We start from the raw sequence: 27,799 nt of genomic DNA on the forward strand, positions 1-27,799 counted from the left end.
AAAAGAAGGAAGGAAGGGAGGGAGGAAGGAAGGAAGGAACTTTAAAAAAGACTGGTGACTGGAACTGTCTTCATTGCATTCAAATCTCTGCAAAAAGACTTTAGTCACAAACATTACTCTCTGAAAGAGGAAAGAGTATGTATAGGTGGGCTTTCTTTTCCAGATATGGTAGATTTATAGTACTCAAATTAAGCTCTTGCTGAGAAATTTCTTCTCTTTAAGTTCACAACTGTAGATGCTGTACAATTTGGCATCTTTTGACAGACAATCTGGTGAAGATAAAACCCAGATTTTGTTTTTTGTGTATCCACACTCCTACACTTGATACTATTGAGTTTCTGCCTTGGCTTTTGGCAATACTAATACTGGGTAGTAGGAATGTAATTTTTCCTGGGATAATTGCCATCAGCAGAGGATTGGCTTGTTTTCTGCATTTGTTGGGTATGGGGCCAGGGCTGCTGATAATCTTATATGTTCTGTATCTATTTGGACACTTTGATAAATGAGGAACACAAGAGACCTGGCATTGAGCGAATGCAGCTTTTGATGCCCTAATGGTATTACAATCATGCAAATGAGGACAAGGCTGGGAAGGCTGCAAGAATTCCAACTCTTTCCATTTCCTGAGAATCCCTTAGACTGAACCTGAGCAGAATAAGAAATTAGGAAAATCATATTTGGATCTTAATTTAGCTTAAGATGTATTTGACTCTGGTAACTCACAAGATCAAGTGAATTTCATTTTGCACTCTTAACTCCTTTATATGTTAACATGCTAAGGGATTCATCCCCTTTAAGAAATTTTGAAAGTTAACAATATGTTGAAATATGCACAAAACAAGTATCTTAGCAAATTATTATAAAGTGATCATTCAAGTTTAAGAAATAGGACATGGGCCCCTCCCTGTCATACCTCCTGATCTCCAAAGATAACCACTAACCCGGTAAACACTAGAATGGTTTTCAGCACCAAAATATGTAACCCTAAACACAATAGTTCACTTTCACCTTTATATGAACTTTGTAAATGAAATTCTATAATATTCTTTTTTTGGTATGGGGAAGCCATTTTCTCAACATGATGTTTGTAAAAGTCATATTTGTGTAGCTATAGTTTATTTTCGTAATCAACTAAGTGCCTGGGCCTGGTTCACTGACAGTTTGGCTAAGCCCAAACCAGATGGTGTCCATTGGGCTGCTTGGACTGTTCAGTCTCAGTGCCAATGGTACAGAAAAGAAAATGAACGTGGTTGCTCCATTTGGTGGGTATAATTCAGTTAGATTCTCATAGCTCTGGCCAGGATGGCCCTCCCCTGGATGAAGCTATTTTTACTGATTCTTGAGCTGTTGCCAATAACCTAGCTGTTCGGTCTGCCACTTGGAAAACTGCATACTGGCAAATTAAAGACACTCATCTTAGGGGCCACAAACTTTGGAAACAAAGCACAATTACTAAATGAACTATCTGGGTCATTCATGTGGATGCCTGTAAGGGCCCATCCTGATGAGACCAATAAGATGAAACCAACTCAAGCTGCTGACTGAGTCTGCACCACTCAGTTTTCCTAGATTCATTATCACACTGAACATGGCAACATTAGACTGCTGCCATCAGAGACTGGGGACTGTCATGCAGAGGCCACCACTGCCTCATACGTGTGACTCCTATCAGAAGATGTCTAATTTGTCTTCCGTAAGTAAGGCTGCATGGTGTGGGGCATGGTCCTACACACTCTTGGCAGACTGTGTCAGAGCTTTGACCCTCTCCTGGGGCTATCAGTGGTGCTTCACCACCATTAACATTTTCTATTTGTGAAATGTCTTTTCCAATCTATCTTATTCCATTGTCCATGTTTGCTATTACAACAGAATACCACAGACTGGGTAATTTATAATGAACAGACATTTATATCTCACAGTTCTAGGGGCTGGGAAGTTCAAGACCAAGGCATTGGCAAGTTTGGTGTCTGGTGAAGACTCCATTTCTGTTTCCAAGATTGTGTCTTGAACACTGCCTTCTCCAGAGGGGAGAAATTCTATTTCTCACGTGGCAGAAGGTTCAAGGACCAAGAGAGGGTGCCCATTCCTGAAAGCTTTCATATTAAGGCATTAAACCCACCAATGACGGGGAGCCTTTGGGGCCTAATCACCTTTGAAAGGACTCACCTCCCAACCTCATTACATTGGCAATTAAATTTCAACATGAGTTTTTGGAGGGACAAACATTCAAACCATAGCACAATCCAATCAACTAACCACTGTGGCCCTAAACTGTGCCCTGTGTTCAGCTTTCTGGATTATTTTCAGTCTGACAATGGTGTGCTTTTTATCAAAGCTACTCAATAGTGCATGGATAGTCAAGGTACTTGACAGACCTTCCCTGCTTCCACACATTGGATATTGTTGACCTTTGGAACAGCTCCCTCAAAAAAAATTAAATAATAAAATAAAAAAATTAAAAATTAAAAATAAAAATAAATAAATAAATAAATAAAGACTTCTGACTTTATCTCCCTCCTCTTCTTCTGATCCACTGTGGTAAGGCAGATTGGTCACTGAATGTGGCTATTCCCAGAAAAGGAACATCCGCATCTGCCTTCTGGATAATGATCAGAACGAGTGAGGAGTGACATAGATGTGTTTTGAAAGCTGGGGATTCTGCCCTGAGCATTTCTGGCATAATATACCTTTCTTTTTCCCTAATAGCAATCCAGGCCCACCTGGTAAGTATACTTTTCTGCTGACAGCCTAGTCAAAAAGGGTTCCTGGAGATTTAAACTTAAGCCACATGGGTTAATTTTGGGGGGGAATGGCATGTTCGTAGATCATGAGAAATCCTATAATTTGGACTTTTGTCCCTTCCAAACCTCATGTGGAAACTGATCCCCAGTGTTGGAGGTGGAGCTTAACTGAGGTATTTGGGTCATAGGCCAGATTTCCTTATGAATGGATTAATGCCTTCCTGGTTGCGGGGAGTGTGAGGAAAGGGGTGAGTGAGTTCTCAACTAATAGTTCCCAGGAAAGCTGGCTGTTAAAAAGAGTCTGGCATCTCACACCCTTTCTTGCTTCCTCTCTTCTCTGCCATGAGTGGAAGCAGCCTGAGACCCTCAGCAGAAGCAGATGCTCATGCTAGCTTCTTGTACAGTCTGCAGAACATGAGCCTAATAAATCTCTTTTCTTTATAAATTACCTAGGTATTCTATTATAGCAACACAATCAGCCTATGACAAGAGTAAGGATGACTCGTTGCGAACACTGCTTATCAGGTCCCACTACAATGGCCCACAGAGGCTAAACTTGAAGATATAATGAGTCTCCCTGTTTTATAAAAATCCCTTTCTGTCAATTGCATCGGACCCTTCTGGATGAAAAGTCTGAGTGTATGTAGAGGATAATTGGAAAAAAGGTAAAGATTGAGCTACTGGAATAGTTGCAGTCTGGAAACATGAAGAGCGAACACCTTAGACCCTGGGAAGTGTAGGAAGAGAGAGACATTAATGATCTTTCCCCTTCCGATCTGCCCTGAGTGCCTTCCTTATGAAGGAAAGGCCTGTTGCAGAAGAAAAAGAAAAATGGCCTGTTGCAGACTTCTCAAACTGTAGTAGGCAGCTTCCAGTTTAATAGGTCTGGCACCTCCAGCCTAAGGGCTCTAACCACAATTTGACCACCATTCTCCTTAACCATATTGTAAAGTCTGTTGGAGACAGCAGGAGATGGCTCAGTTCCTGCCTCCTTGTCAATGCCTCCAGATGTCTCCTGCACTCCCCACCCTGAGCCATCAAGCAGTTTTTCCATGGAGTGGGCAAATGCCACCAGCTATGGTATGGATAAACTGGACAAGTTGCACTGACTGCTCTCAGGCAGTCCCTTCCAAAATAAGGACTACAGTCAATTATAAAATTAAACTGGGAAGCCTAAGATTTACCAGCCAATGGGAAGCCATATTAGAGGCACTGTCAACTTGTGTCCCTCCGTCCCCATATAATGTACCTATCACTTGGAGTGGCCCAACAGTTCGAACAACACTTTTTGAGGACACCATGAGAATCCATGGGGTTGCACAGTTTGTGTGGAAGCCATGCATAACCTTGCCTTCCTCCTGAAAACCAAGTGGATTGCACCTAAAGAATGATTTAGAAAAATGCCACCAATAGATCCTGTATCCCTCAGATGACTGCAAAGATCTCTCCAAAATGAAGCTACTCTTGATTACTTGAAATTGCCCCCCAGAGCAATTTATGCATACTCTGAGGGTAATTTTTACTCATTATTTATGCATAATCTGAGGGTAACTGTTTCTACAACGGAGTCGTCCAATTAGACAGGGTGATGCAAAATTTTCCCCGAACTTTAGCTAAAGTGATCGATGAAACCTCCTCAGCACTGGAAGGTAGGTTTGTCAGAATTTGTTTGTAGTAACTGTTCAGCTGATTGGGTTCAGAACTCTGGGAGGAATGGTTGAAATCAAGAGTCTAGGCTGCTCTCATCCTATTGTTTGGAGTCCTGTTAACAGTGTCTTCATTATGTTCTGTAGGAAACAAATTGAATGTATTTGGTCTTAGCTTCTGTTGATCAGATTAGTCACAAAATTTGATAGATCAGTGGACATAACGGGAAAATTTATTACGAGCCAAGATGGTGTAAAAATGAGGTGTGAATAAGATCGGCAGACAGTTCTCCATGGGTCTCGTATGCCTGTGGTTTTTTTTTTTTTTTTTTTTGCAAAAAGAGTGGCTTGCTGCCTTTTTTATGTAGGTTTATCCTTTCAAGGATACTTGTATAGCAAATAGCTTGGAAGATGGAGGTAAATGTCTTTGGATCAGAGGGTGGGCTTGTTTACTGTTCAGCATAATAAGCATAGTGATCTTCCTCCAGGGTAAAGTGTAGGTCAGCTTACTGCCCACTATAAAAGATCTGGGTTCCTAAAGCTTGGAGTGCCTGAGCCACAACATGAAACTACTGCATGTGCAGCACATACACTAGTTTCATCCCTTTGTTGTTGCCCTGTAGGCAAGAGGAACTGATGCGAACACTATACTCTTGCTATTTGCTGTGCCATGAATAATAAAGTCCTGTGACTTGAAATAAAGTGGCTGATCTAGGAGGCTGATGTGTTTTGTTAACAGCCACAAAATTATGGCAGCCTAACTTAACTAGATTACAAATAGCATAAAGTCTCACATTCTTCACAGTTCTTGACAAGGAAGATTTTTATTGTTTTTTTCCTTTATTTCTTCTTAAAAAATGGGATACATGTGCAGAGTGTGCAGGTTTGTTACATAGGTATATGTGTGCCATGGTGGTTTGCTGCACCTATTGACCCATACTCTAACTTCCCTCCCCTCACCCCCCAGCCCTCAACAGGCCCTGGTGGGTACTGTTCCCCTCTCTGCATCCATGTGTTCTCAATGTTCAACTCCCACTTATGAGTGAGAACATGCGGTGTTTGGTTTTCTGTTCCTGTATTAGTTTGCTGAGGATGATGACTTCCAGCTTCATCCATGTCTCTGCAAAGGACATGATCTCATTCCCTTTTATGGCTGAATAGTATTCCGTGGTGTATATGTACCATATTTGCTTTATCTAGTCTATCATTGATGGGCATTTGGGTTGATTCTATGTATTTGCTATTGTGAATAGTGCTGCAATAAACATACATGTGTATGTGTCTTTATAGCAGAATGATTTATATTTCTATAGCCTGGAGCTATAGAAATTGGTGCTGCCATTCCTCAGCCCGGGGAGCTTAGCGTGTTAGGTAGTTGCAAGTGCCAGTGCTGGCTGCTGCTCCTCCCACAAGGAGCTCAAACGGCTTAGACAGCAGGCAGCCACAGCTGGTGATGGTTGCTGCAGGCCCCCCCACCCCCAGTTCCCTAGGGTTAAGCAGATTCCAGCTGTGAGGCCGGGCGCGGTGGCTGACGCCTGTCATCCCAGCACTTTGGGAGGCCAAGGCGGGCTTATCACGAGGTCAGGAGATGGAGACCACAGTGAAACCCCGTCTCTACTAAAAATACAAAAAATCAGCCAGGCGTGGTGGCGGGCACCTGTAGTCCCAGCTACTTGGGAGGCTGAGACAGGAGAATGGCGTGAACCCGGGAGGCGGAGCTTGCAGTGAGCCAAGATGAGGCCACTGCACTCCAGCCTGGGCGACAGAGCGAGACTCCCTCTCAGGGAAAAAAAAAATGGAAGTCTTCATGTGGCCTGGTGTGGTGGCTCAAGTCTGTAATCCCAGCACTTTGGGAGGCCAAGGTGGGTGGGTCACCTGAGGTCAGGAATTCAAGACCAGCCTGACCAACCTGGTGAAACTCCATCTCTACCAAAAATAAAAAAATTAGCCTAGTGTTGTGCAGGGCGTCTGTAATCCCAGCTATTCGGGAGGCTGAGGCAGCAGAATCGCTCGAACCCGGGAGGCAGAGGTTGCGGTGAGCCGAGATCACGCCATTGCACTCCAGCCTGGGCAACAAGAACAAATAACTCTGTCTCAAAAAAACAAAGAATCTGCATGCTCCGATGCTCTGGGGTGGGGACACTAGGCTCCGGTAGCATGGGTTTGCGAGTGGGATCTTCTGATCTGTGGATTGCACAGTTACGTGGAAAAAGCAGTTTCCCCAGCTAGACAGCGGCTCCCTCACCACCTCCCTTGGCTGGGAGGAGGGGATTCCTCTTCCCCGCCTGGCTCTCAGGTGGGCGCTGCACCACGCTGCTCTTCCTTCTCTCCGTGGGTCACTCCAGCCTTCTAGTCAATTTGGATGAGAGAACCTGGATACCTTGGTTGCTGGTGAAGGCTTCATACACTTATTATGACTTTTTTTTTTTTTTTTCTATAAGAGCCTCCAAACGCCTCTGCTTCCAGTGGGCCATCTTGGCCCCACCTCCTCAGCATATATCAGATATTTATTTATTTATTTATCTTTGAGACAGAGTCTTCCTCTGTCACCCAGGCTCCAGTGCAGTGGCACGATCTTGATTCACTGCAACCTCTGCCTCCCAGGTTCAAGCGATTCTCCTGCCTCAGCCTCCCGGGTAGCTGGGATTACAGGCGCCCGCCACTGTGACTGGCTAATTTTTGTATTTTTAATAGAGATCTTGGCCAGGTTGGTCTTGAACTCCTGACCTCGTGATCCACCCGCCTCGGCCTCCCAAAGTGCTGGGATTACAGGAGTGAGCCACCGCGCCCAGCCCAGACTTTTATTTTTATTTTATTTATTTTTGAGACGGAGTCTCGCTCTTTCACCAGGTTAGAGTGCAGTGGCACGATCTCGGCTCGCTGCAACCTCTGCCTCCTGGATTCAAGCGATTCTCCTGCCTCAACCTCCGGAGTAGCTGCAACTACAGGTGCACACCACCACGCCCAGCTAATTTTTGTATTTTTTTTAGTAGAGACGGTGTTTCACCATGTTGGCCAGGATGGTCTCGATCTCTTGACCTCGTGATCCCTCCGCCTCGGCCTCCCAAAGTGCTGGGATTACAGGTGTGAGTCACCAGGCCTGGCCCAGATTTTTATTTTTAATTAGCTTGCTTGAGAGTCACTGAGCTTCTTCAATGTGTGGCTTGATAGCTTTCATTAGATTTGCAAAATTCTCAGCCATTACATTTGCAAATTTTGCTGTTGGCTATTTTTTAAATCTATGACCTCTGTTAAATATGTGTTAGGTTTTCTAATTATATCAATTCCTCCTGTTCTTGCTTCTGTCTCTTTCATCCTGGATAGTTTCTCCTGACATCTTCAGAGGTGCTAACTATGAGCTATGAGTTACATCTATCTGCTGATGATACACCCATACACTGAGTTACTAATTTTAGATACTATGTTTTTCATTTCTAGGGTTTCTCTTTTTTTTTTCATTTTCGTTTTTTTCTTTTGCTTTAAATCTGTGATGTTCTTTTTAAAGATTCCTCTTTTCTGCTGAAATGTTAAAATTTGACTTCTAACTTTATGAGCTTAATAAAATACTAGATACATTTATTTTCAGAAATTTCACCATCTGAAATACCTATGGGTCTATATCTGTTGTTTGTGCTAGTTCTTAATCATATTGATATATCTTTCTGTTTCCTTATTATTTTTTGAATGACTCCTAAACTTGTTTGAAAAATATGTATAGAAAAATTTAGGCCCTAGAACATTACCTTCCGCCAGAGAGCATTGTTTCTTTCTGTTAGGTGCCTATGGGCACTAGCAATCTTGAATCACCTTAATCTGATTTCAGGGATTAAAATTTTATTGCCCATGTAGATTGCAGACATTGAAGGGGCTCATGTACTTCTGGCTTACTCATTCTTACTGCTAGATTTCAGCTCTTCTGGATGTCAGGTCTAAGTGTTCAGCATTCCATTTTACCATGGTCCTCAATCTTGGTAGGCCTGTTTCTTCACCTTTTATTTCTGCTTTCCTGAAGAGACTGTTCGAGGATTACTTTATCTCCCTGCCATCTCTTCCTCATAGCAAATGTTCCTAGCAAAAGTAGTCCCAGTAAAAACAAACAATGGGAAAAGGATTCCCTATTTAACAAATGTTGCTGGGAAAACTGGCTAGCCATACACAGAAAACTGAAACTGGACCCCTTCCTTACACCTTACACCAACTTGGGATGGATTAAATACTTAAATGTAAAGCCCACAACCATAAAAACCCTAGAAGAAAACCTAGGCAATACCATTTAGAACATAGGCATGGGCAAAGACTTCATGACAAAATGCCAAAAACAATTGCAACAAAAGTCAAAACTGACAAATGGGATCTAATTAGACTAAAGAGCTTCTGCACAGCAAAAGAAACTATCATCAGAGTGAACAGGCAAGCTGCAGAATGGGAGAAAATGTTTGCAATCTACCCATCTGACAAAGGGCTAACATCCAGCATCTACAAGGAACTTAAACAAATTTACAAGAATAAAAACAACCCCATCAAAAAGTGGGCAAGGGATATGAACAGACATGTCTCAAAAGAAGACATTTATGCGACCAACAAACCTATGAAAAAAGTTCAACATCACTGATCATTAGAGAAATGCAAATCAAAACCACAATGAGATACCATCTCATACCAGAGTGGTGATTATTAAAAAGTCAAGAAGTAATAGATGCTGGTGAGGCTGCGGAGAAATAGGAACACGTTTACACCGTTGGTGGAAATTTAAATTAGTTCAACCATTGTGGAAGACAGTGTGGTGATTCCTCAAGGATCTAGAACCAGAAATACCATTTGACCCAGCAATCCCATTACAGGGTATATACCCAAAGGAATATAAATCATTCTACTGTGAAGACACATGCACATGTATGTTTATTGCAGCACTATTTACAATAGCAAAGACATAGAACCAACCCAAATGCCCATCAGTGGTAGATTGGATAAGGAAAATGTGGTACATATACGCCATGGAATACTATACAGCCATAAAAAGGAATGAGATAATGTCCTTTGCAGGGAAGTGGATGAAGCTGGAATCCATCATCTTCATCAAACTAAGACAGGGACAGAAAACCAAACACCACATGTTCTCACTCATAAGTGGGAGTTGAACAATGTGAACACATGGACACAGGGAGGTGAATATCACACAGCAGGGCCAGTGGGGGGTTGGAGGGTGAGGGAGTGAGAGCATTAGGACAAATAGCTAATGCATGCGGGACTTAAAACCTAGATGATGGGTTGATAGGTGCAGCAAACCACAGTGGCACACGTATACTTATGTAACAAACCTATACTTTTCTGCACTTGTATCCCAGGACTTTAAAATAAATAATGATAATAAAAATAAAAAAGTAAAATAAAAATGCACCTGAAAAAAAAAATGGTCCCAGAGTCCATGCTCTCCTCTTCGGATTTTCTATTTGTCCTGGATTCTTGGTCCAATGCCTTCTCATTTTCTTTATAGCTTGTAGATGCAACTAGAAAAATGGTTTAATGTTTCATCTAGAAATCATTGTCTCCAATGGGAGATTTGTTCTGAATTAACTAGCCTGCCATTACCAGAACTGAAGATTTGTTTATCTTTGTAGTATAGTTTTTATTTAATTGCAGTATAATTCACACAGAATAGAATGCACACATCTTAAATGAACATTTGATGAGGGGTTTTTCCCCCAAATGTGTATTCACATGTTATCATCACTGAAGGACAGATGATGTTCCAATATTCCTGGAAAGTTACCACATTTCCTCATCTAGTAAAATCTCCAACTCATCCCACCCCCCTCAGCAATGTCCTTTAATTTCAGTAATCATATATTTATGTTGTTGACTTTAAACTTCATATAAAAGAAATCATATAATGTACTTTTGCTCAAAGTTTTTGAGATTCATCTACATTTTGTACATATTCATAGCTTATTCCTTTTATTGCTGTACTGTATTATGTTATATAAATGTACCAGAGTTAGTTTATTTCTTCTTGATGAAAATTTGAGTTGTTTTCAGTTTTGGTTAATATGAATATATCTTTTATGAACATGCTCAGAATTCCTTTGAATTTTAATTTCTTGTGGGTAATGAGAGGCCATTCATATTTAAACTTAGAATATAGCTATGTTATTGGAGTTTCTTACGCCAAGCTACACACCAGGCTTCATCTTCCAACTTGGTCTTCATCAATTGGTTTTACTTGTCATATATTTTGTTATTTCAAAATTTATTTCTTTAACAAATTTTTATAAAACACTTAGTATATGCTAGACATTATTCCAAATGCTTTTAAGTACTGACTTGTTTAATATTTAATCATTCTGACAACCTCTTGAGATAGTTGTTATTAGTATTTGCATTTTACAAATTATGAAATGGAGGCATAGAGAAATTAATCAACTTCCTGAGGTCACAGGAGGAGAAGTAGGAGAGTTAAGATTCAATCCAAGGTGCTCTGGCTCCTGAGGCAATGCTGGCTCTCTAGAGATGTTCATATGTGAGTAAGGAATGCCTCTAACATAATCTCATATAACCTTAGAATAAATAGCCATGCCCCTTTAATATGCTACAAATTGTCTTTATAGTAAACAACTGCACAAAAATTAGGTACATATAAAATGTGCTCGTTTGAGTGACAAGGTTGGTAAACTGAAGAGACTCTCCACAAGCCAAATATGGGCAAGGCATGCTTACCTGTTGACCCCATTCAGTTCCTCACGAATGTTTCCTCATTTGTTTGGGGAGCGAGCTTTCATTCTCTCCATGTATGAGTTGCCAAATTCATGTGATAAATATGCAAAGGCTGAACAGTTCAGTCCCTTCAGTCTGCCTTCCCTTGCCATACACACAAAAAATCTGATCTCGGTTTCATGGACCTCAGTGTGATGCATATTCATCTTTGTTGGTCTTAGCAAAACACCGCCAAAGCCCTCTACTGCCTTTGGTGTTATTACAGACAGAGGCCAGGCGGGGGAGCTCCGCAAAAAACACTACATAGAAAGTGTGACCGAGCCAAGCTCGGAGGCAGTTACCACACACACAAAAATGAAGCCAAAATGTAACTGGAAAGCAAAATAGAGGCTTGAGAATTGTCCAAGTGAGAAAGACAAGGAGAGAATATCAACACTAAACTAATGCGGAGGTTGGTGGACAAATAAAGGCTTCACTCGACTTTTTATTGATTTGAGATTCTGGCACTAGATAAAGGAAAGAGCAGCACAAAGAGCAGAATCGAGAGAAAATCGATTGCTTGAAAAACTGGGTACGGTCTACAGGCTGCGAGTCCCGACTGTGTCAGCTGATGAGTTTAACACTGTGACAGCGCAGTCCTCGCCTGCCTGCTCGCTGTTGCAATCCCCACACTGCTGGGTGCCCTATAGCACCTGGCACACGGCGCTCAAGAGATGTGTGTGAATGAAGGAGCCATATCTTGACTCGCAACTCAGAGCAGTAAGCTGCAGTTATTTGGTAGCAGTAAGCTGGAGTTTGAGAAATTACTGTGGGACAGGTTTGTTTATTATTATTTTATTTATTTATTTATTTGTTTGTTTGTTTATTTTGAGACGGAGTCTCGCTCTGTGGCCCAGGCTGGAGTGCAGTGGCGCGATCTCAGCTCACTGCAAGCTCCGCCTCCCGGGGTCACGCCATTCTCCTGCCTCAGCCTCCTGGGACTACAGGCGCCCGCCACCACGCCCGGCTACTTTTTTTGTATTTTTTTTAGTAGAGACGGGGTTTCACCGTGTTTGCCAGGATGGTCTCGATCTCCTGACCTCGTGATCTGCCTGCCTCAGCCTCTCAAAGTGCTGGGATTACAGGCGTGAGCCACCAAGCCCGGCCTCTTTATTATTTTTGAAAAGGATAAAATCAGGGGCTCACCAGTTGAGGGGCTGCCTTTAAAAGGAAATTAAAATGCAGGGCATATTCTCACACACCCTTCCAATGGGCCTGTAATAGAACTATTTTCCTGTTTTCATAGTTGAGAAAACAGGCTCAGAGGGATTAAGAAGCTTGCCCAAGTTCAAACAGCTCATAACTAGAGCAACTGGTTCTTCTGAAGACCTTGCACTGCCTGCCTACCACATTCTGCTGACTTATCTTGATTAGCCTGGGACATACAGCGTGTCAGCTGCTAGATGCTCATCAGAGCAAATGTCGAGGCTTTAAGGTGGCCGTGTAGTTTTTGTTGTCTTCATTTCCCTACTGGTACAACTTCAGTTAATTCACGGGTTGCATTAGGGTTACAGTAATATACAACAAGATGTATTTGCTGTTACTGTTCTTATTATCATTGCCAGGATCACATCTTCAGGTAAGAGTTCCCAGTTCCAGAGCCTTGATTTCTTCAATCAGGAGCCGTGGATGCCAGTGTGGGATATGTTTTATTTCTAAAACCCAAAATATCTGCTGCTTTCCCAGGATATATCAAACAGTTGAGTAACTTTGTTATGGAGCCTGGGAAGAAGAAATTACTCAGAATATTTGTGTTGTGTATATTTCTTAAGAAGTTATAGCTATCTTTCATACCATGGAGCAAAAAATACGTCATTTGTTTTATATATAACGTTGGTTATGAATTCTGTTTGTAGAAATGGACATATTTCCTAACACCAGAGGGGGACTGATTGATTTCCATTATATAGCTACCTGTCTACAGTAGGCAGTGAGTATAGTGTTATTGGAAATTGGACATTTCACTAGACAAGCACACAGTAAAATTTCAGTGCCTGGCATGCAACAGATTCTAATTTAACTTAAATAACAAAGTAATAGTAATAATTACAATGTAACTAACATTTGTTGAACTCTTACAGTGCAGGCAAGTGAGTGCTTTATATGAATTACTGCATTTAAACCTCCCAACATGGGAAGTGGATACTTTTTCATGGAACTCTTTACAGGTAAGGAAGTGGAGGTGCAGGGAGGGTTACCAGATCGTCCAAGATTACACATCTATGGTAGAGGAAATACTTCAACTTAGTTTATATTTTACTACACTGGATATGATATTTGAAATTGGAGCAAGGTTGAATATGTACTATCCTTTTCACATATTATTTTATCCCATTAAGCTTAACAAGGAAAAGATGAAGCCCAGCTCATTTTCTGTCTTCTGTACGCAGGTGGAAGAATGAATTCTGCCGCCTGCTTGCATGGCTGCAGCGGGGATGAAGGAGAGAGGACTCAGCCAGATGCTAAATTCTCAATTTCCAGGTTTATATTATTGCCTGCAAGTATGAAGATGGGAATATTACCAGCTAGTGCATGACTTGTGCTTATCTTGCTTTCTCCAGAATAGAAGCACCAGAAGCTAGCAGACACTAGCCAGAGACTGAGTGGTGGTCACCGGAGTGACTCCTGCGGCCCCAGCAGACATGTGCTGAGGCTCCCCGTTGCTCATATTCTATGGGATCACAGGGAGCTGGGACATGGAAGCATGAAGAGTACTAAGTTGACTGTGTAAATTGCTGGAGAAAGGTGAACTATGTACTAGTGTTGCTCGTGTTGTATAAAAAGTATTAAATTTATAAGTAATAAGAACATGTTTAAAATATAATTTTTCTCTAAAATTCATAATTGGAGTTAAAATAGATTTGAAATCCATGCACATAAGTCAGCTACTTATGTTATTAAAGAAACTCTAATCTTAGATTCCTAAACGAGGTCCTCATAGATCCCAATTTTATTAGCCAATTGGCCATGTTCCAGGGTAAATGATATATTTTTACCTGATAAAAGAAATGATCATTATTAATTCATACATGTATATAAGAATGCTGATCAAGTTGCTATGCTGGGCCTGATGAAGAGGCTTATGCCTATAATCCCAGCACTTTGGGAGGCTGAGACGGGCGGATCACCTGAGGTTAGGAGTTTGAGACCAGCCTGGCCGACATGGTGAAACCCTGTCTCTACTAAAAAACACAAAAATTAGCCAGGCATGGTGGCATGCGCCTGTGATCCCAGCTACTCAGGAGGCTGAGGCAGGAGAATCACTTGAACCCGGGAGGTGGAGGCTGCAGTGCGCCCAGATAGTGCCACTGCGCCACCGTACTCCAGCCTGGGTGACAGAGTGAGGCTCCATCTCAAAAAAAAAAAAAAAAAATTGCTATGCTGGAAGTACTGGAAAGATCACTGTGGCATCATTTCACTTCTAATGTGGTCCCATACTTTGGATCTTCAAAATGATGTCATTGAAAGGTTTCCCTTTCAATAGTCTTTTAAATATGTGGTTAGTTAAAATGAGATTGTTAGAACAAATTCTTAATCATAGAAGATTTGGGTGAGACACATCAGCTTCGGCCCAGTAACATACTCCACTATTTAGCCAAAGGCTATTTATAACCCACACAGGGCACAAATGTACACTGTAGATCACAGGGTGTGGCTACCTCGGAGGACAGTGGTTAAACCAGGCAATTATCAATGTTTCAACACTAACATCTGAATAATAATCTGAGAGGCACTGCAGGGCGAAAAACCTGGGTTGGAATCTCAGTGCTTCCGCTTCAAGATGTATAATCTGGTGCAAATTCCTTACCTTCTTTCTGTTTCTTCATCTGTTGTACAGAAGGGATAATGATACCCACTTCATAATTTCTCTTTATAAGGACTCCAGAAAATATAAATACACCAGGGTTTTTATTTTTTTTTTTCCATACAAGTGAGAGAGGCCTTCAATTCAAGTTGATTTGATTAACAATAGCAAAAATGACTTTATTACTTCGTATTACTGTCAAATCTATATTACTGTCAGATTAGCTACTTCAGGTGCAACTAACTAACTAGATCCAGGTGCTCAAATGAAGGTACTGTGATGCTGCCTTTCCAAATCTCATCCGTGCTTTTCTTTTTATTGGCTTAATTCCTAGGCGAGCTATTTCTTGACTGTCAATTATACCTCCAGCATCTTTAAGCTTAGATCTTGCTATCTTAGCCTCCCCTGCAGAGGATGAGTGCTTTTTCCAAAACTCCAGCAGAAGTCCTGGAAATATCTTTCTTGGCTAGTTTTGGTCAAGTATCCTTCTTTCTCTAGAGCCAGGAGATCAAGTACATGGACTTATGTTGGGCAAGATATGATCCTTTAAAGAAATGCTGGGTTTACAAGAAAAGAAAAAACCAAATTCCCAACATTTCATTCTAATAAACTCTGTAGAAAATTGCTTGGCATATAGTAAGAATTTTAATGATTTTAAGAAATCTATTTTTTAAACTCTTATATATGCAGAACTACCAGCTTTCAGCCAAGTTTTTCTGGACAACATATACATGAATAAAGCTCATTTAACCTGAAGCAATTTCTAGTTAGGGCAGATCTCAATATGTCATGTTTGATGTAACTCAATTTTTAGGATAAAGGCTATTCTGTGTTTTGGGGAAAGCTAGTGAATTTTTCCAAAGAGCCTGGATGCAATCTAAGTTAGTGACCCTTTTTGTGGCTAAATACCTTTTTTGTGGATTATCATAATGCTAGCAGAAATTACTCTTTTACGGCAAGAGACCAAACAAACACAGGAATTTCCCCCCAAGTAGGATAGTCCAACAAAATAGCTCTCACCCAAACTTTCCCCAGCCAACACTATAAGTAATAATTATTTGATAATTATAATCTCTAAGAGAGCTTATCCTGCATCAATAATTATGGTTATCTCATAGAAACCTGAGACATCAGTGTCTATAGTTCTGCTGTGAATATATTAATTGTCTATGACAAAAGCATTATGTCATAATATCTAAGTCTGCATCAGGAGTTATGAAAATGTGTTTTGCCTTTTTAAAGTATCTATTTCCATTAGTGCAGCTTGGGGGTAAGTGAAGATAAACAGGATATACTGAATGGAGATAAGGCTAAATTCAGTTTTTCATTCCCTTTAAGGAATTCAGTTTGAAGTGTAAACACTGCTGTTTTCATTTCAAATTCTCATGTATTCTGAACATCTAGGGGCTTCATTTGCCTTTATTTTTTCTCATGAGATTTAAAAAACCAAAAAAAATGAGGATTATGTTTTCAGTAGTGTTTTAAATGCAATAGTGAATAGATTACCGTGACAACTTGCATAATTTTTTCTCTTTCATCAGCCATCATTGGCCTTCAAATTTATGGGTAAATGACCTTTCTGAGTTTGTATTCACTGCATACAAATAATCCTCAACAACCTGTTGTAGGGCTAGGAACCTGTCTGCCATTATGCTGAACATTAGCAACCTTGCTGTTTGAAATGTGTCCCTGTGGTTTTGTTTTTTGGAATATTAGGAATAAAAAAAGTCAATTAGAGCCTTTAGATAGCTACCAGAGAATTAAAAATTACATTTTTTTAAAGGGTGGGCCCAGTGGCTCATGCCTGTAGTCCCAGCTACTACAGAGGCTGAGGTGGGAGGACTGCTTGAGCCTGGGAGGTCAAGGCTGCAGTGAGCTGTCATCATGATGCTGCACTCCAGCCTGGGTGACAGAACAAGACCCTGCCTCAAGAAAAAAAAAAAAAAGTCATCGAAGGTGGGTCACTATATTTCCCCTCTGTTAGATTTAGCAACTGGAAAGCACTAGAAACAGGCACTTTTATTTTTATATCCCATTGATATTTTCAATCTAATAGCTTGGATCAATACTGTAGCTAAGTCAAAACAGTTTGGTCCCATAATCTCTAGATGCAAAATTCGCTCTTTTATGAAAATTTAAAGGCTATCTGGTTACATTTGAAAGTCATTTTCCTATTCAACTTCTGAGTGACATGAAACTAAGTCCCTAAAACACAGCAACAATTCATATAGTACTGAAGAGAAGAGTGAGCAAGAGACTCAAAAAGAGGAAGGTGGGGAGTCCCAGGGGTCGGCTGTACAGTCTCTTCTCTGATACCTGCATGGAGGTGAGAAAAAGAGGCACCTAGACAGGTGACAGCAGGAGGAAAGCCAGGGAGCCCTTGTTCTTCGGGAGTTGCTGTGAGGATCATTCCCTTAACACTGATGTCCTGATTCCCACTCCGTTATTTTATTAAAATACTGAGTTGAAGGTCATCAGTGAACTTCTGGCCAGACTCAACATACTTTCCTTTATCCTCATCCTTTTATTAGGTTAGTGAAAAAGTAGCTGCGATTTTTACCATTAAAAGCAATTGCAAAAACCTCAATTACTTTTACACCAACCTAATAGTTCTTAATCATTGGACCCTGCCTTGAACACTCAATGGTTTTTAATGTACTAACTCTCGACTACCTTACTTGACTTTCTCTCTGCTGTTTTAGTGGAAACCACTCACCAACACATAGCTTTGAATAGTCCAACAGTATTAGCCCCTCTCTCTTTATTCCCACTTAGTAAATGCACACAAAGTTCCGTCTTATTTAATCGTCGTAGCATGTATGCAGCTTACTGGAGTAATTGGGTTCCCGATCACATATAATCTTGTATGATCTCTTCTGTGTGTGTCAGGGGCTGGGGCAGTATGTGTGTGCATCTGTGAATCTGTGTGACTGTCTCAGTCTCTGTATGTATGAGTCGTATTTGCTCAGATTGTAAGTGCTTAAAAATAGAAAATTTTAGAGGCAACTTGAGCATGTATTTTATGTTCAAATAGTGCTGTTCTTTATAATGAACTTTTATAGGTCTCTAAAGCTCTCTGAGCCCAACTTTTCTCATCTTTAAAATGTGAATAATAATATCCACCCCTAAGATGAAATAAATTCATAAATGAATATATGCATGTAGCATCCAGTATACCCTCAATAAATGATTTTTCCTATGTTTTAACTTTTCTCACATCAGCCATTCTAGTAATACAATGTTGAGTTCAGTTTCAACATTTTAGTTTAACTGATTGATCGAAGCTAACAAGATCAGGAAAGTTGAGACGTACTGAGCTAATCAACTAGATCTTGCTACCACAGTCTTTCAACATGGTATATTATAAAAACATTTATCTCAGTAAGTCACTTTAATGACTAATCAATATTTTATTTTCCTGAGGAAATGAAAATGCCAGGAAAATAGATGCACAATACTTTTAATGTGGTTGTGTATCTTTTAAATATTAACAGATTTGTTCATAGTGTTATTTGGAAAGATTTATAATATGAAAAATACAGCATCTAATTTCCACTTGAAGAATTCATATGCTATGAGTTATTTTATTTGGGCTTAATTTTTATTTAGTAATTAACAGACTCAGAGATGGTAAAATTTGCTGAGGGAAAGTATACCAACAGAACATACAAATGGGAATCAAGTAATTCATAAAAACAAAACCTGATGTCTTGACATAAAATCCTAAATATTATACTGTAGTTTTTTGTACTAGTAAAACTAGATGTATTTAAACTTAATGCACCGATGATTCCAGCCTTAGTGAAATGAAAATGTTGCTTAACCCCAAAGAATCCAGGCTCCTGATTAGCTCACGCAAAGACAATTATTTGTAATAGCACTTACTGGTAAAGAGAAAGGACTGAAACCTTAGATGGGCACGAAGACGTGACTAAGGCAGGTTTTATTTCTGATCCTGAAGCACTGAAAGGGAAGTCTGCAGTGACTCAGAGCACTGTGATAGCCCAGCTGTTCACGGACATACCTCTCTAGTGTGGAGTCAGGCATCACCATGCCAGAGGGAGGACTCACCATAGAAGCATCAGCATGTATTGACTCAACTGACACAGTCTTACCAGTAGTGAAAGAGAGGAACATTTTGTTAATCTTCTATTTGAAGTTAATTTTCACTGATTTCGAAAGCACATATGAAATGGCACACTGGGTCTAATTAGTGTCTGCCTAGCCAGTATTCTGCCTCTGAAAATGATACTAGGGGCCATTTTCATAAGAAGCTTGGTAATTTCTTTCTAATATATAGATCTAATTATTATTATTATTTTGTCTGAGAGCCATTCATTCACTGGGGAAAGAAGCAGCCTGCTTTATTTGACATATTTATTTTACAGCCATTTCTCCTGTGTTGGAATGCATCAGGCAAATCTGTCCAATCAGTTAACATACTCAGCATAAAATGGATACAGCGAGGGAGAGAAGCACCCAACACTTACTAGTATGACCAGTCATAGGTACGCTCCTTATTCCAAGAACAGACACTTCTATTTTCTTACGGTTGTTATTTTTTGTTCTTTTGGAACTTCTCAAATGAATTAGGCAGCAAATACCACAATCAACAGGCCCCAAACCCGGTCATAGAAATATGTAACTAAACTCCCTGTAAGAAATGATATTTAGTATTTTGGCATATCATTGTTGGCTTAAATGCCAAAATATTGCTGTTCTATGTCATTTTCTTAATAATTTATTCTATTTCTCTTTTAAAATATGACTTGCCTAAGGATACCTATATACAGACGCATTTCATTAATGAATGAAACATATTGAGGTTAGCAAAGATTATAGCCCTAAAAAGTATATTGTTTTCCTTGGTTTTGGACAGTCCTGATGAAATGCATATGTTTACCTGATAATCCTTCTGGATATGGCTTTTCTGACACCTCCCTCCCAGGATTACATGCTTCCTCTTTCTGCTCCCTTAATCACTGTTTTCACCTGCTTTATATTTACCTGATTTCTTTTCCCTTTCATCTGCTAGACTCTGAGCTCCTTGTGGCAGGGACCATTCTACTTGTCTTTGTCTCTTCAAAATCTAGCAAAGTGTTTGACACATACCAAGTTCTTAAAAACTGTCCATTGGATGAAGGAACCGTGTTAAGTTATTAATCTGTGATGTTCCAGTGTCATGACTTGTAAGAAAAATGTTTATTTCTAAAACAGTAAAAACAAAATAATTGGTTAATCTGATGAGTGGTCATTAAGATACAAGCCTGGACTGTTACTGATTTAGCTCATGGTCTACAAATAGTACAGTGCCATTTTAAAGCCTGAAATGATAGACAACTTTACCTGATGTTATGAATATCATTTATATTAACAATGGGAAGCCCATACACTGTCTTCAAATTGTTCTTGATAACTAAATATATCAAATGGAAAGGATATGCTTATATACTTCAATATCTGGATTTTGAAATTTGGAGCACAGAGGTGGAGTATCATTTTATATTGAGAATGGAAAGTCAGGAGACTTGCGACACGTGATGCAATTGCTTCCATGGAATATTTTCAGACCAATAGGAGTTTGCGAAGAACTTTTACGGACTGTATAAATATTTTGAGCTGTAGGCATCATTACCAGCTGATATTTTCTTTCCTCAGGACCAGCTGTTCAGGAGCATCCCGGACGAGAGCCAGGCACATTTGAGACTTGGATCCAACTAAAGACAGCCACAGATTCTTCTGCAGCAATGTCGGTGTTGGAAGAAAATCGGCCATTTGCTCAACAATTATCCAATGTCTACTTTACGATACTTTCGCTGTTCTGTTTTAAGCTTTTTGTGAAAATCAGCCTTGCCATCCTCAGTCATTTCTACATTGTGAAAGGCAACCGCAAGGAAGCGGCAAGGATAGCAGCTGAATTTTATGGAGTAACCCAAGGACAAGGTATGTTTGTGATAATCCTCTCTTGTTTCAAGTGGAGTTTAACTTTCATTTGATCCATAATTACATGTTTTCTTTTTGGACTGCTTCAAGGTAAATATGTTATAAACTTTTGTTAAGGGAAATACTTATAACTCACTTCATGGCTTTATAAAGAGGAACATTACTTTTTTTATGTCAATGTTTGGGTTAAAATCAAGGTATCATTGCAAAAGAGATTAAGGGAGGCATACGATATATATAATAGGAATATATATATAATAGGAATATATATATATATATTCCTATGAAGAAACATTTTAAAACGTTAAACATTTTATTTGCCAAGTCATAGTATTAGAGATTAGTTTTAGAAGTAATTGACTGCACTTCAGTCATCCTTTAATGTGTACCTGGATTGTATAATTTTAAATCAAATCTTTAGTTATATGTAAAATAATTGTTATTAAAAAGAGGGGATTTCAAGATTTGGTTTCTCACAACTTTAATAAGATAACCATTTGACTCTAAAATAAAGCACACACAAAAAGAAGATTGATGGCATGTATTTTTCTGATGGAGTTGTTATTGCTCAGCTCAGTTTGTAAAAAATTGATTATAAAAGGATAGAAACATAATTAATAAATTTTATATGTGTGCAGCCAAGTGCATCCATGTTCTTTAGAAGAAATTGTGGTATGAAACCAAATGAGAAACAATATTACCCGTAGACTTCAAAAAGTTGTAAAACCATTTAGGTTCTATTGGATCGATACTCTAAAAAGTAAAAATGATTCATATGGCAGGCTTTAAAGTGCCATTTTTTAATTCTCATAGTCTTCAGATTCATTTCTGATTTGAAAATCAATAGGCATGTATGAATATTTATAGCCCAAATACCTCCAAAACAACTTAAATTGTCAGAATTGAAATTTACAGTCACACAATTTAAACATGTAAACTTGAAAGAAAAATCACTTGAGTAGAAAGCTTGCCTTCTTAAAATCCATGTTCCTACATTTTTCAATGTGGGATGCGACTCATTTTAAAATCTAGGTTACTCTATTGGTACATGGAAAGTTGAGTGAAGGTGGAAAATCATTTTTAGTGTATGAGGTAGATAATGAATACATTTTTACTGAGGAAGATTGCAATTTTGCAACTTGAGGAATTGATGTTCTCATTCAAAATGAGGAAAATTTAAATGTTCATAAGAATCTCTTATAGGGAAGATAAAATCTCAAGTAAATAGGCAGTATTTAACCCTTTACCTACCACCTCTGCCTTAGAACAGAGAGAACTATATTTTATGTATGTATTTATTTTCCTGGAGACTGGGGCTCACATTGTTGCCAGGGCTGGAGTGTAGTGGCTCAATTCTCACTGCATCGTTGAACTCCTAGGCTCAAGGGGATCATCTGGCCTTTGCCTCCTAAGTGCTAGGGCACACAACCGTGCCTGGCTAATTTTATTCTTTGTAGAGACAGAGTCTCAACATTGTCCACCTCAAGTGTGGTCTCAAACTCCTGGGCTCAAGCGATCCTCCTGCCTCAGCCTCAGAAAACTCTGGAATTACAGGTGTGAGCCTCCGTGCCAGGCCTAAACTGTATTGAAATGTGACATATACACTATGTGATTCATCTGTACTAAAAAATTTAGTTGGCAAATGGAATATTTGTGTACAAAACAGCAAACATAGAAAATTAAATTTTAAAACAAAAGCCATATTTGCAGATATACGAGTAAACAGTGTACATGATCGTAAGGTGGTAAAATTTACCCTCACGGGCAGCCTGTAGCATATTACTTCATAATCAGATCTTGTCTATGTGTTATGAGAATTGCTTTACATTGACACATGAAATATTGCCTAAACAGAAGAAACTTTTTTGTGGGTTGAAAAGGGTTTTAGAGGGGGCCTTGGAAGCTCCTTTTGGTACATGTTTTCAAATAAAAAGAAACACTCATCCCCTCGTTAGACAGATCTTAGTGTACTTACACTGGGAAATCATGGGAATATATGCAATGGTTTCTACATTCTCATATACTTTTAGGATTCTATTTTAAAATAAATTAGAACTCTAGGATTTTTTGTCTCAAGAAGGAAAGAAGAAAGGAAATCGATATCAATTAATGGGAGACACTTTTCCTGGAAATATAAAATGGAAGCAAAGTTTTTAAAATTTTGTTTTGTGTTATTTTTAATATTAGATCTATTTAACAAAAATTTCCTCTCTAATATCATGCATTAATCTGTATATGAAACAATACAGTATGGTATTATAATTTTTATTCAATGTAAGCATAATTTGTTTCCAATTTTATTTTAACATTAAGAGAACAAATCAGGTACCTTATAAAACTCTTTCTTATCTTCTACTTCTAAGCATTCATTCTTGCTTGCCCAGGAAAATTATTACTTTCTCCATTTTAACATAGTTTTTTCTTTTATTTACTATAAGTAAATTATTTTTAAATTCTGTTTGTGTCTTTAGAAGTCACTAATTAGGCTTAATTATCTGTGTTTAATCCAGCAATTTCCTCCTTCCCGGGAGAGATTATCACCTTCATTCCCCTTTGAATTGGGTTTCTCATTCCTACTTTCAAGGCTTAGCCAGACTGCTCCCCAACATTTCTGATGTGGAGTTGCCAAATTCCATGAAATAAGAGATGGTGTGTATATTTTCATGTATTTCATAATCACAGAAGACCCTGTTGACAACATTCTGGATGCCCTCCCCATGAGCAGTAGTACTTTGGTGTGAAATAAAAGGAACTGTTAACCTTCTTAGATATTATTGCCAATCAGCTGATTGTATTAGACAAATATCTGTTTTTCTTTTTTTTTCTTTTTTTAAAGCTCTTTCCTATCAGGCTTGAGACCAAGGTATGATTACCCATGAGAATGCTGAAAAGCTAAATGGTATCTAAAATAGCTTAAGATATTTCCTTCTTGATCCTTTTGCTATTTCATTAAACTTTACAAATCTATCTTTTAATCTCTAAAGACTTTTATCATCCTCATCATCATATTGCAGGGGTCTATTCTTTGCTTTGCTTTTTTGTATAACTACCTCCCGTATCATACTTGCTGCTAAGTGTTCTGATTACAGTCTTTATATATCAGAGGCCTAGTCTATTCTTTTATTTATTTATTTATTTATTTATTTATTTATTTATTTATTTATTTTTGAGACGGAGTCTTGCTCTGTCGCCCAGGCTGGAGTGCAATGGCCGGATCTCAGCTCACTGCAAGCTCCGCCTCCCGGGTTTACGCCATGCTCCTGCCTCAGCCTCCTGAGTAGCTGGGACTACAGGTGCCCGCCACCTCGCCCAGCTAGTTTTTTTGTATTTTTTAGTAGAAACGGGGTTTCACCGTGTTAGCCAAGATGGTCTCGATCTCCTGACCTCGTGATCCGCCCGTCTCGGCCTCCCAAAGTGCTGGGATTACAGGCTTGAGCCACCGCGCCCGGCCAGCCTAGTCTATTCTTGAAGCTAACTCTAGACTTTGAAACTGACAGGGAGACTACCAGGCTTTGAAGACTATATTTTAATATTAAACAGTGTACAGAGAGAATGAGGATGTGGAGAAATGTATTAATTTGGTGAAATCATACCAAAGGCCTAGAAGAAGCCATTAACTACTTGACTCCCAAAGATACTTCAAGAGGCAGCCCTTCTCTTCTGTTAAGGGCAATACTTTTCAAGTTCTGTGTTAGACTCTGAAGAAGTTTAGCAGTTTTTGCTACAAATGGACAGGACAAGTTCTAAGCATTGATTTTTTTGAGCACCCTTGATATCAAGACACTGAGGATACGGTATACATAAAAGGCAAAATGTATTGTTCTCATCCTTAAGTTTATATTCTAATTGAGGAGATAGGATATCTACAGATAATAGTCACTTTCCAGAATACTCACTGCCAAATGACTCTAAAGAATGAATGGGTCATTTTCCAATTGTACTTTCAGAGATATCTTCAAAGAGGAGGCAGATCTTGAGGTGACTCCGGGAATGAGCGAGGCGTGGATTTATGGGTGCACATGGACTGTTGGGAGTCAGTAGATTTGGCCGGAGTGGAGAGTTCATGCAGTAGAAAAGTAATAATAAGTTGGGCCCAGATGTAAAGGAAGTTGAATGCCACGCTGAACAATTCAGACTTAACTTTGAAGGCAGTAGGCGTCATTGAAAGTTTTTGGTATGAAAGAAGGTGGGAAAATAAAAAAGGGTATGTATTAAGCCATAATTTAAAGTATATTTCTATAGTAATATTCTTTGGAGTTGGATGAGACAGATTTGAAATAAGTTGACCAGTTAGGACCTTGCCATGAGGAGATGAGGACCTAGACTTGTTTGGTAATGGTGGTATGGACAGAAAAAAAGAATGACAACAAAAAATAAACAAAGAAAAAGAAAAGAAGAAAGAAAGAATGTGATGATACCTGTAAATAGCATTCAAATAGCCTTTAAATTGGCAGAAAGAGCAAATGTTACGTTAGAGTAACATTTTAACATATTATTTTTTTCATTTTAACATAGCTTTTTCTCCCAGAGTTAGATACTAACATGTCAATCAGAAGATTGATTAGCCACACAGGTCAAGTCTGCAGCCTCCAGCCAAGGCCACCCCTTGAAAGTGAACCCTTAGAGCTTGCTGAGTCTGGTAGGTTACATACCTATCCCTACTGGGAAATATCAAGGTAAATCAGGAAGTAACAGAATTATAATCTGATTTCTAGTCTTGCATTTGATTTATTTAATGTATTCTTTTCGTTCCAAATTATATTTTTAAGCACCAAGCCTTCTGATTATGACTTGGCTCCAATCTCAATCTGCCCACAGAAAGAAAATGTGCCAACTTGCCCTCAGGACTGTTTTAGTCCATCTGGCATTTGTAGGTCTTGTTGCAAATTAATACATTTGCATCTTGATATCAATCAACAGTACTTTGTGTTTGTGGAGTTGTAAGTCCATTTCTGAGACATACATTTGCTCCAGACTTGCTGACAGATTTCTGAGCCTGCAAGGTCATGGACCAAATTTTGGATTGTGGAAAATTCCTCAAGATAACGTGTCTCTGTGAGGCTGCTTGAGAAACAATCTGGTGACACCCAAGCTCTTCAGGTGCTCCTTTCACGGTTGAGATTTTATGTAGAATACACAACACATGTAAAATCATCGTATGGAATATTTATGCTTGTGATTTCATAAGTTTTATTTTAGGGTTGCCATTAATCATGAATTTTTTTTTGTCAAGTCTGTGGTAGACACTTGGAAATAGGACATAGTATAAATGTGTTACCTTAAGCTGAATGGCAGGTGAACTTAGCATTTTGGAGAATAGCATAACCTGGATAGGAAAAGCAGCTAGAATTTGATGTAATATCTTTTTTTCTCCATAAATAAACTCCATCCTAGGTTTAAAACCAACTTTAGGAATTTAGCTTTACAGCCAGTGCTAGCAATAGAAGCAGTAGTATTCTTTATACCTGTTTCTGAGGAGCAACTTATTTCATGTGACTTTTGGTGCTGCTGGTTACCTGTGCACGAGATTAGTTATCTTAGGGACATTCTGAGAATTACAGCAAAGAATCTGTAGTGAATCTGTAGGATGACTTATTAATAATATCTTTATTATATAAAGGTAAATATTATCAATATGTGGAAGTTTTTGGACACATTTTCTATACGTAGGTGGAACAATTCCAGAGAATAATAACTGGAATTGATAGAATTGTTCTTGTATGACAAAATACATGGCATTATACTCAAAAGTGCTACTACTTTTTTTTTTCAAAGAGGTTCTAATTTTGTCCAAGCGCTACTTTTTCAGAAATGCCTGAACACTTTTGTGGAAGAAACCACTATAATCCTGCAAATTAAAAATGAAATGTGGGAACAAAGTTCCAAGTTTAGAAAAGACTTTGTCAAATTTTAACGTATTAATGCTTTTCCTCTCCTTCTGTTCCTTATTCATTTTGTGTTGCTATAAAGGAATAGCTGAGGCTGGGGAAGGAAAACAGGTTTATTTAGCTAATGATTCTGGTGGCTGCTGAGGTCCTCAGGCTGTTTCCACTCATGACTAAAGGGAAGGGGAGCCAACATGTGCAGAGATCACATGGCAAGAGAGGACTCAAGAGAGAGAGTAGGGGCAGGTGTGTGTGCTTTTCAACAACCAGAACTCTCAGAAACTAATAGAGTGAGAACTCACTCAGCACCAAGGGAGGGAGGGCAAGCATTAATGTATCCACGAGGGATCCGTCCCCATAACCCAAACATCTTCCATTAGACTATACACCTCCAACATTGAGGATCAAATTTCCACATGAGGTTTGGAGGGGACAAATATCCAAACCATAGCACTTAATAACTTTATATTTGGAGAAATGCATACATTTTTTAAATTAAAAAAATTGACATTGGTGGTGATAGTTTAGGAGGGATCAGTTTTCCTAGGAATATTCTTATATCTTTTGTTCATCTCTTCCTTCCTTTAATCATTCAATTACTTGCACATTTATTACTTACAACATAATGTACTTGCCCAACACTTATTTATGTATCTACCAGGTCAAAAGGCATTGTGCTAGACACTAAGGATAAACTACAGAAACTAACCACTGTCTTTCCCAACAGTGTACACAGTCTAGTGGAAGAAAGATGGATAAGCAAGTAATTTTAAAACATGGAAAATGCTATTTTACAAGATTAAAGAAGGTGCTATGGGACGGTGCTACATACATTTACAGAGAAATGTATGTAGAGTTAAGAATAGTGCTGCCTAGGATATGCCAGTTACACAGAAGCTGTACTAACAATATACACATTCTCTCACACAACTAAGCATGCATCCTTATTCTCAATGCTCAAAAGCTTCCCAGTTCCCCACTTTCACTTCCTACCAACTTTTTCACTTCTCAGTTTGCTATTTCGGACTA

At 39.1% G+C, this 27,799-nt stretch overlaps 1 protein-coding gene and 1 long non-coding RNA gene across 6 annotated transcripts in view; both read left to right on the plus strand.

Annotated features, from left to right (window-relative positions):
* The window catches only part of ASB5 (ankyrin repeat and SOCS box containing 5), a 106,909-nt gene that overhangs the window by 26,379 nt on the left and 52,731 nt on the right, over positions 1–27,799 (plus strand). Inside the window, exons 5-8 of one of the 5 annotated variants that reach the window (XM_031664158.1) lie at positions 13,219–13,305; positions 13,528–13,618; positions 13,699–13,882; positions 20,601–20,885. In XM_031664158.1, the coding sequence (XP_031520018.1) occupies positions 20,690–20,885 (196 nt within the window). In that variant the 5' untranslated portion in view covers positions 13,219–13,305; positions 13,528–13,618; positions 13,699–13,882; positions 20,601–20,689. Of the gene's footprint in view, positions 1–13,218; positions 13,306–13,527; positions 13,883–16,149; positions 16,213–16,862; positions 16,899–19,433; positions 19,451–20,600; positions 20,886–27,799 lie in introns of those variants that run through there. The other 4 variants (XM_031664159.1, XM_017959225.3, XM_017959229.2 and 1 more) reach the window with 4 other exon arrangements.
* LOC108586158 lies at positions 24,250–25,817 on the plus strand. Its single transcript, XR_001903062.3, has 2 exons — positions 24,250–25,089; positions 25,401–25,817. It is a non-coding gene; the product is annotated as an uncharacterized LOC108586158 (long non-coding RNA).

Source organism: Papio anubis, chromosome 3 (assembly GCF_008728515.1).
Source record: "Papio anubis isolate 15944 chromosome 3, Panubis1.0, whole genome shotgun sequence".
Taxonomy (NCBI): Eukaryota; Metazoa; Chordata; class Mammalia; order Primates; family Cercopithecidae; genus Papio; species Papio anubis.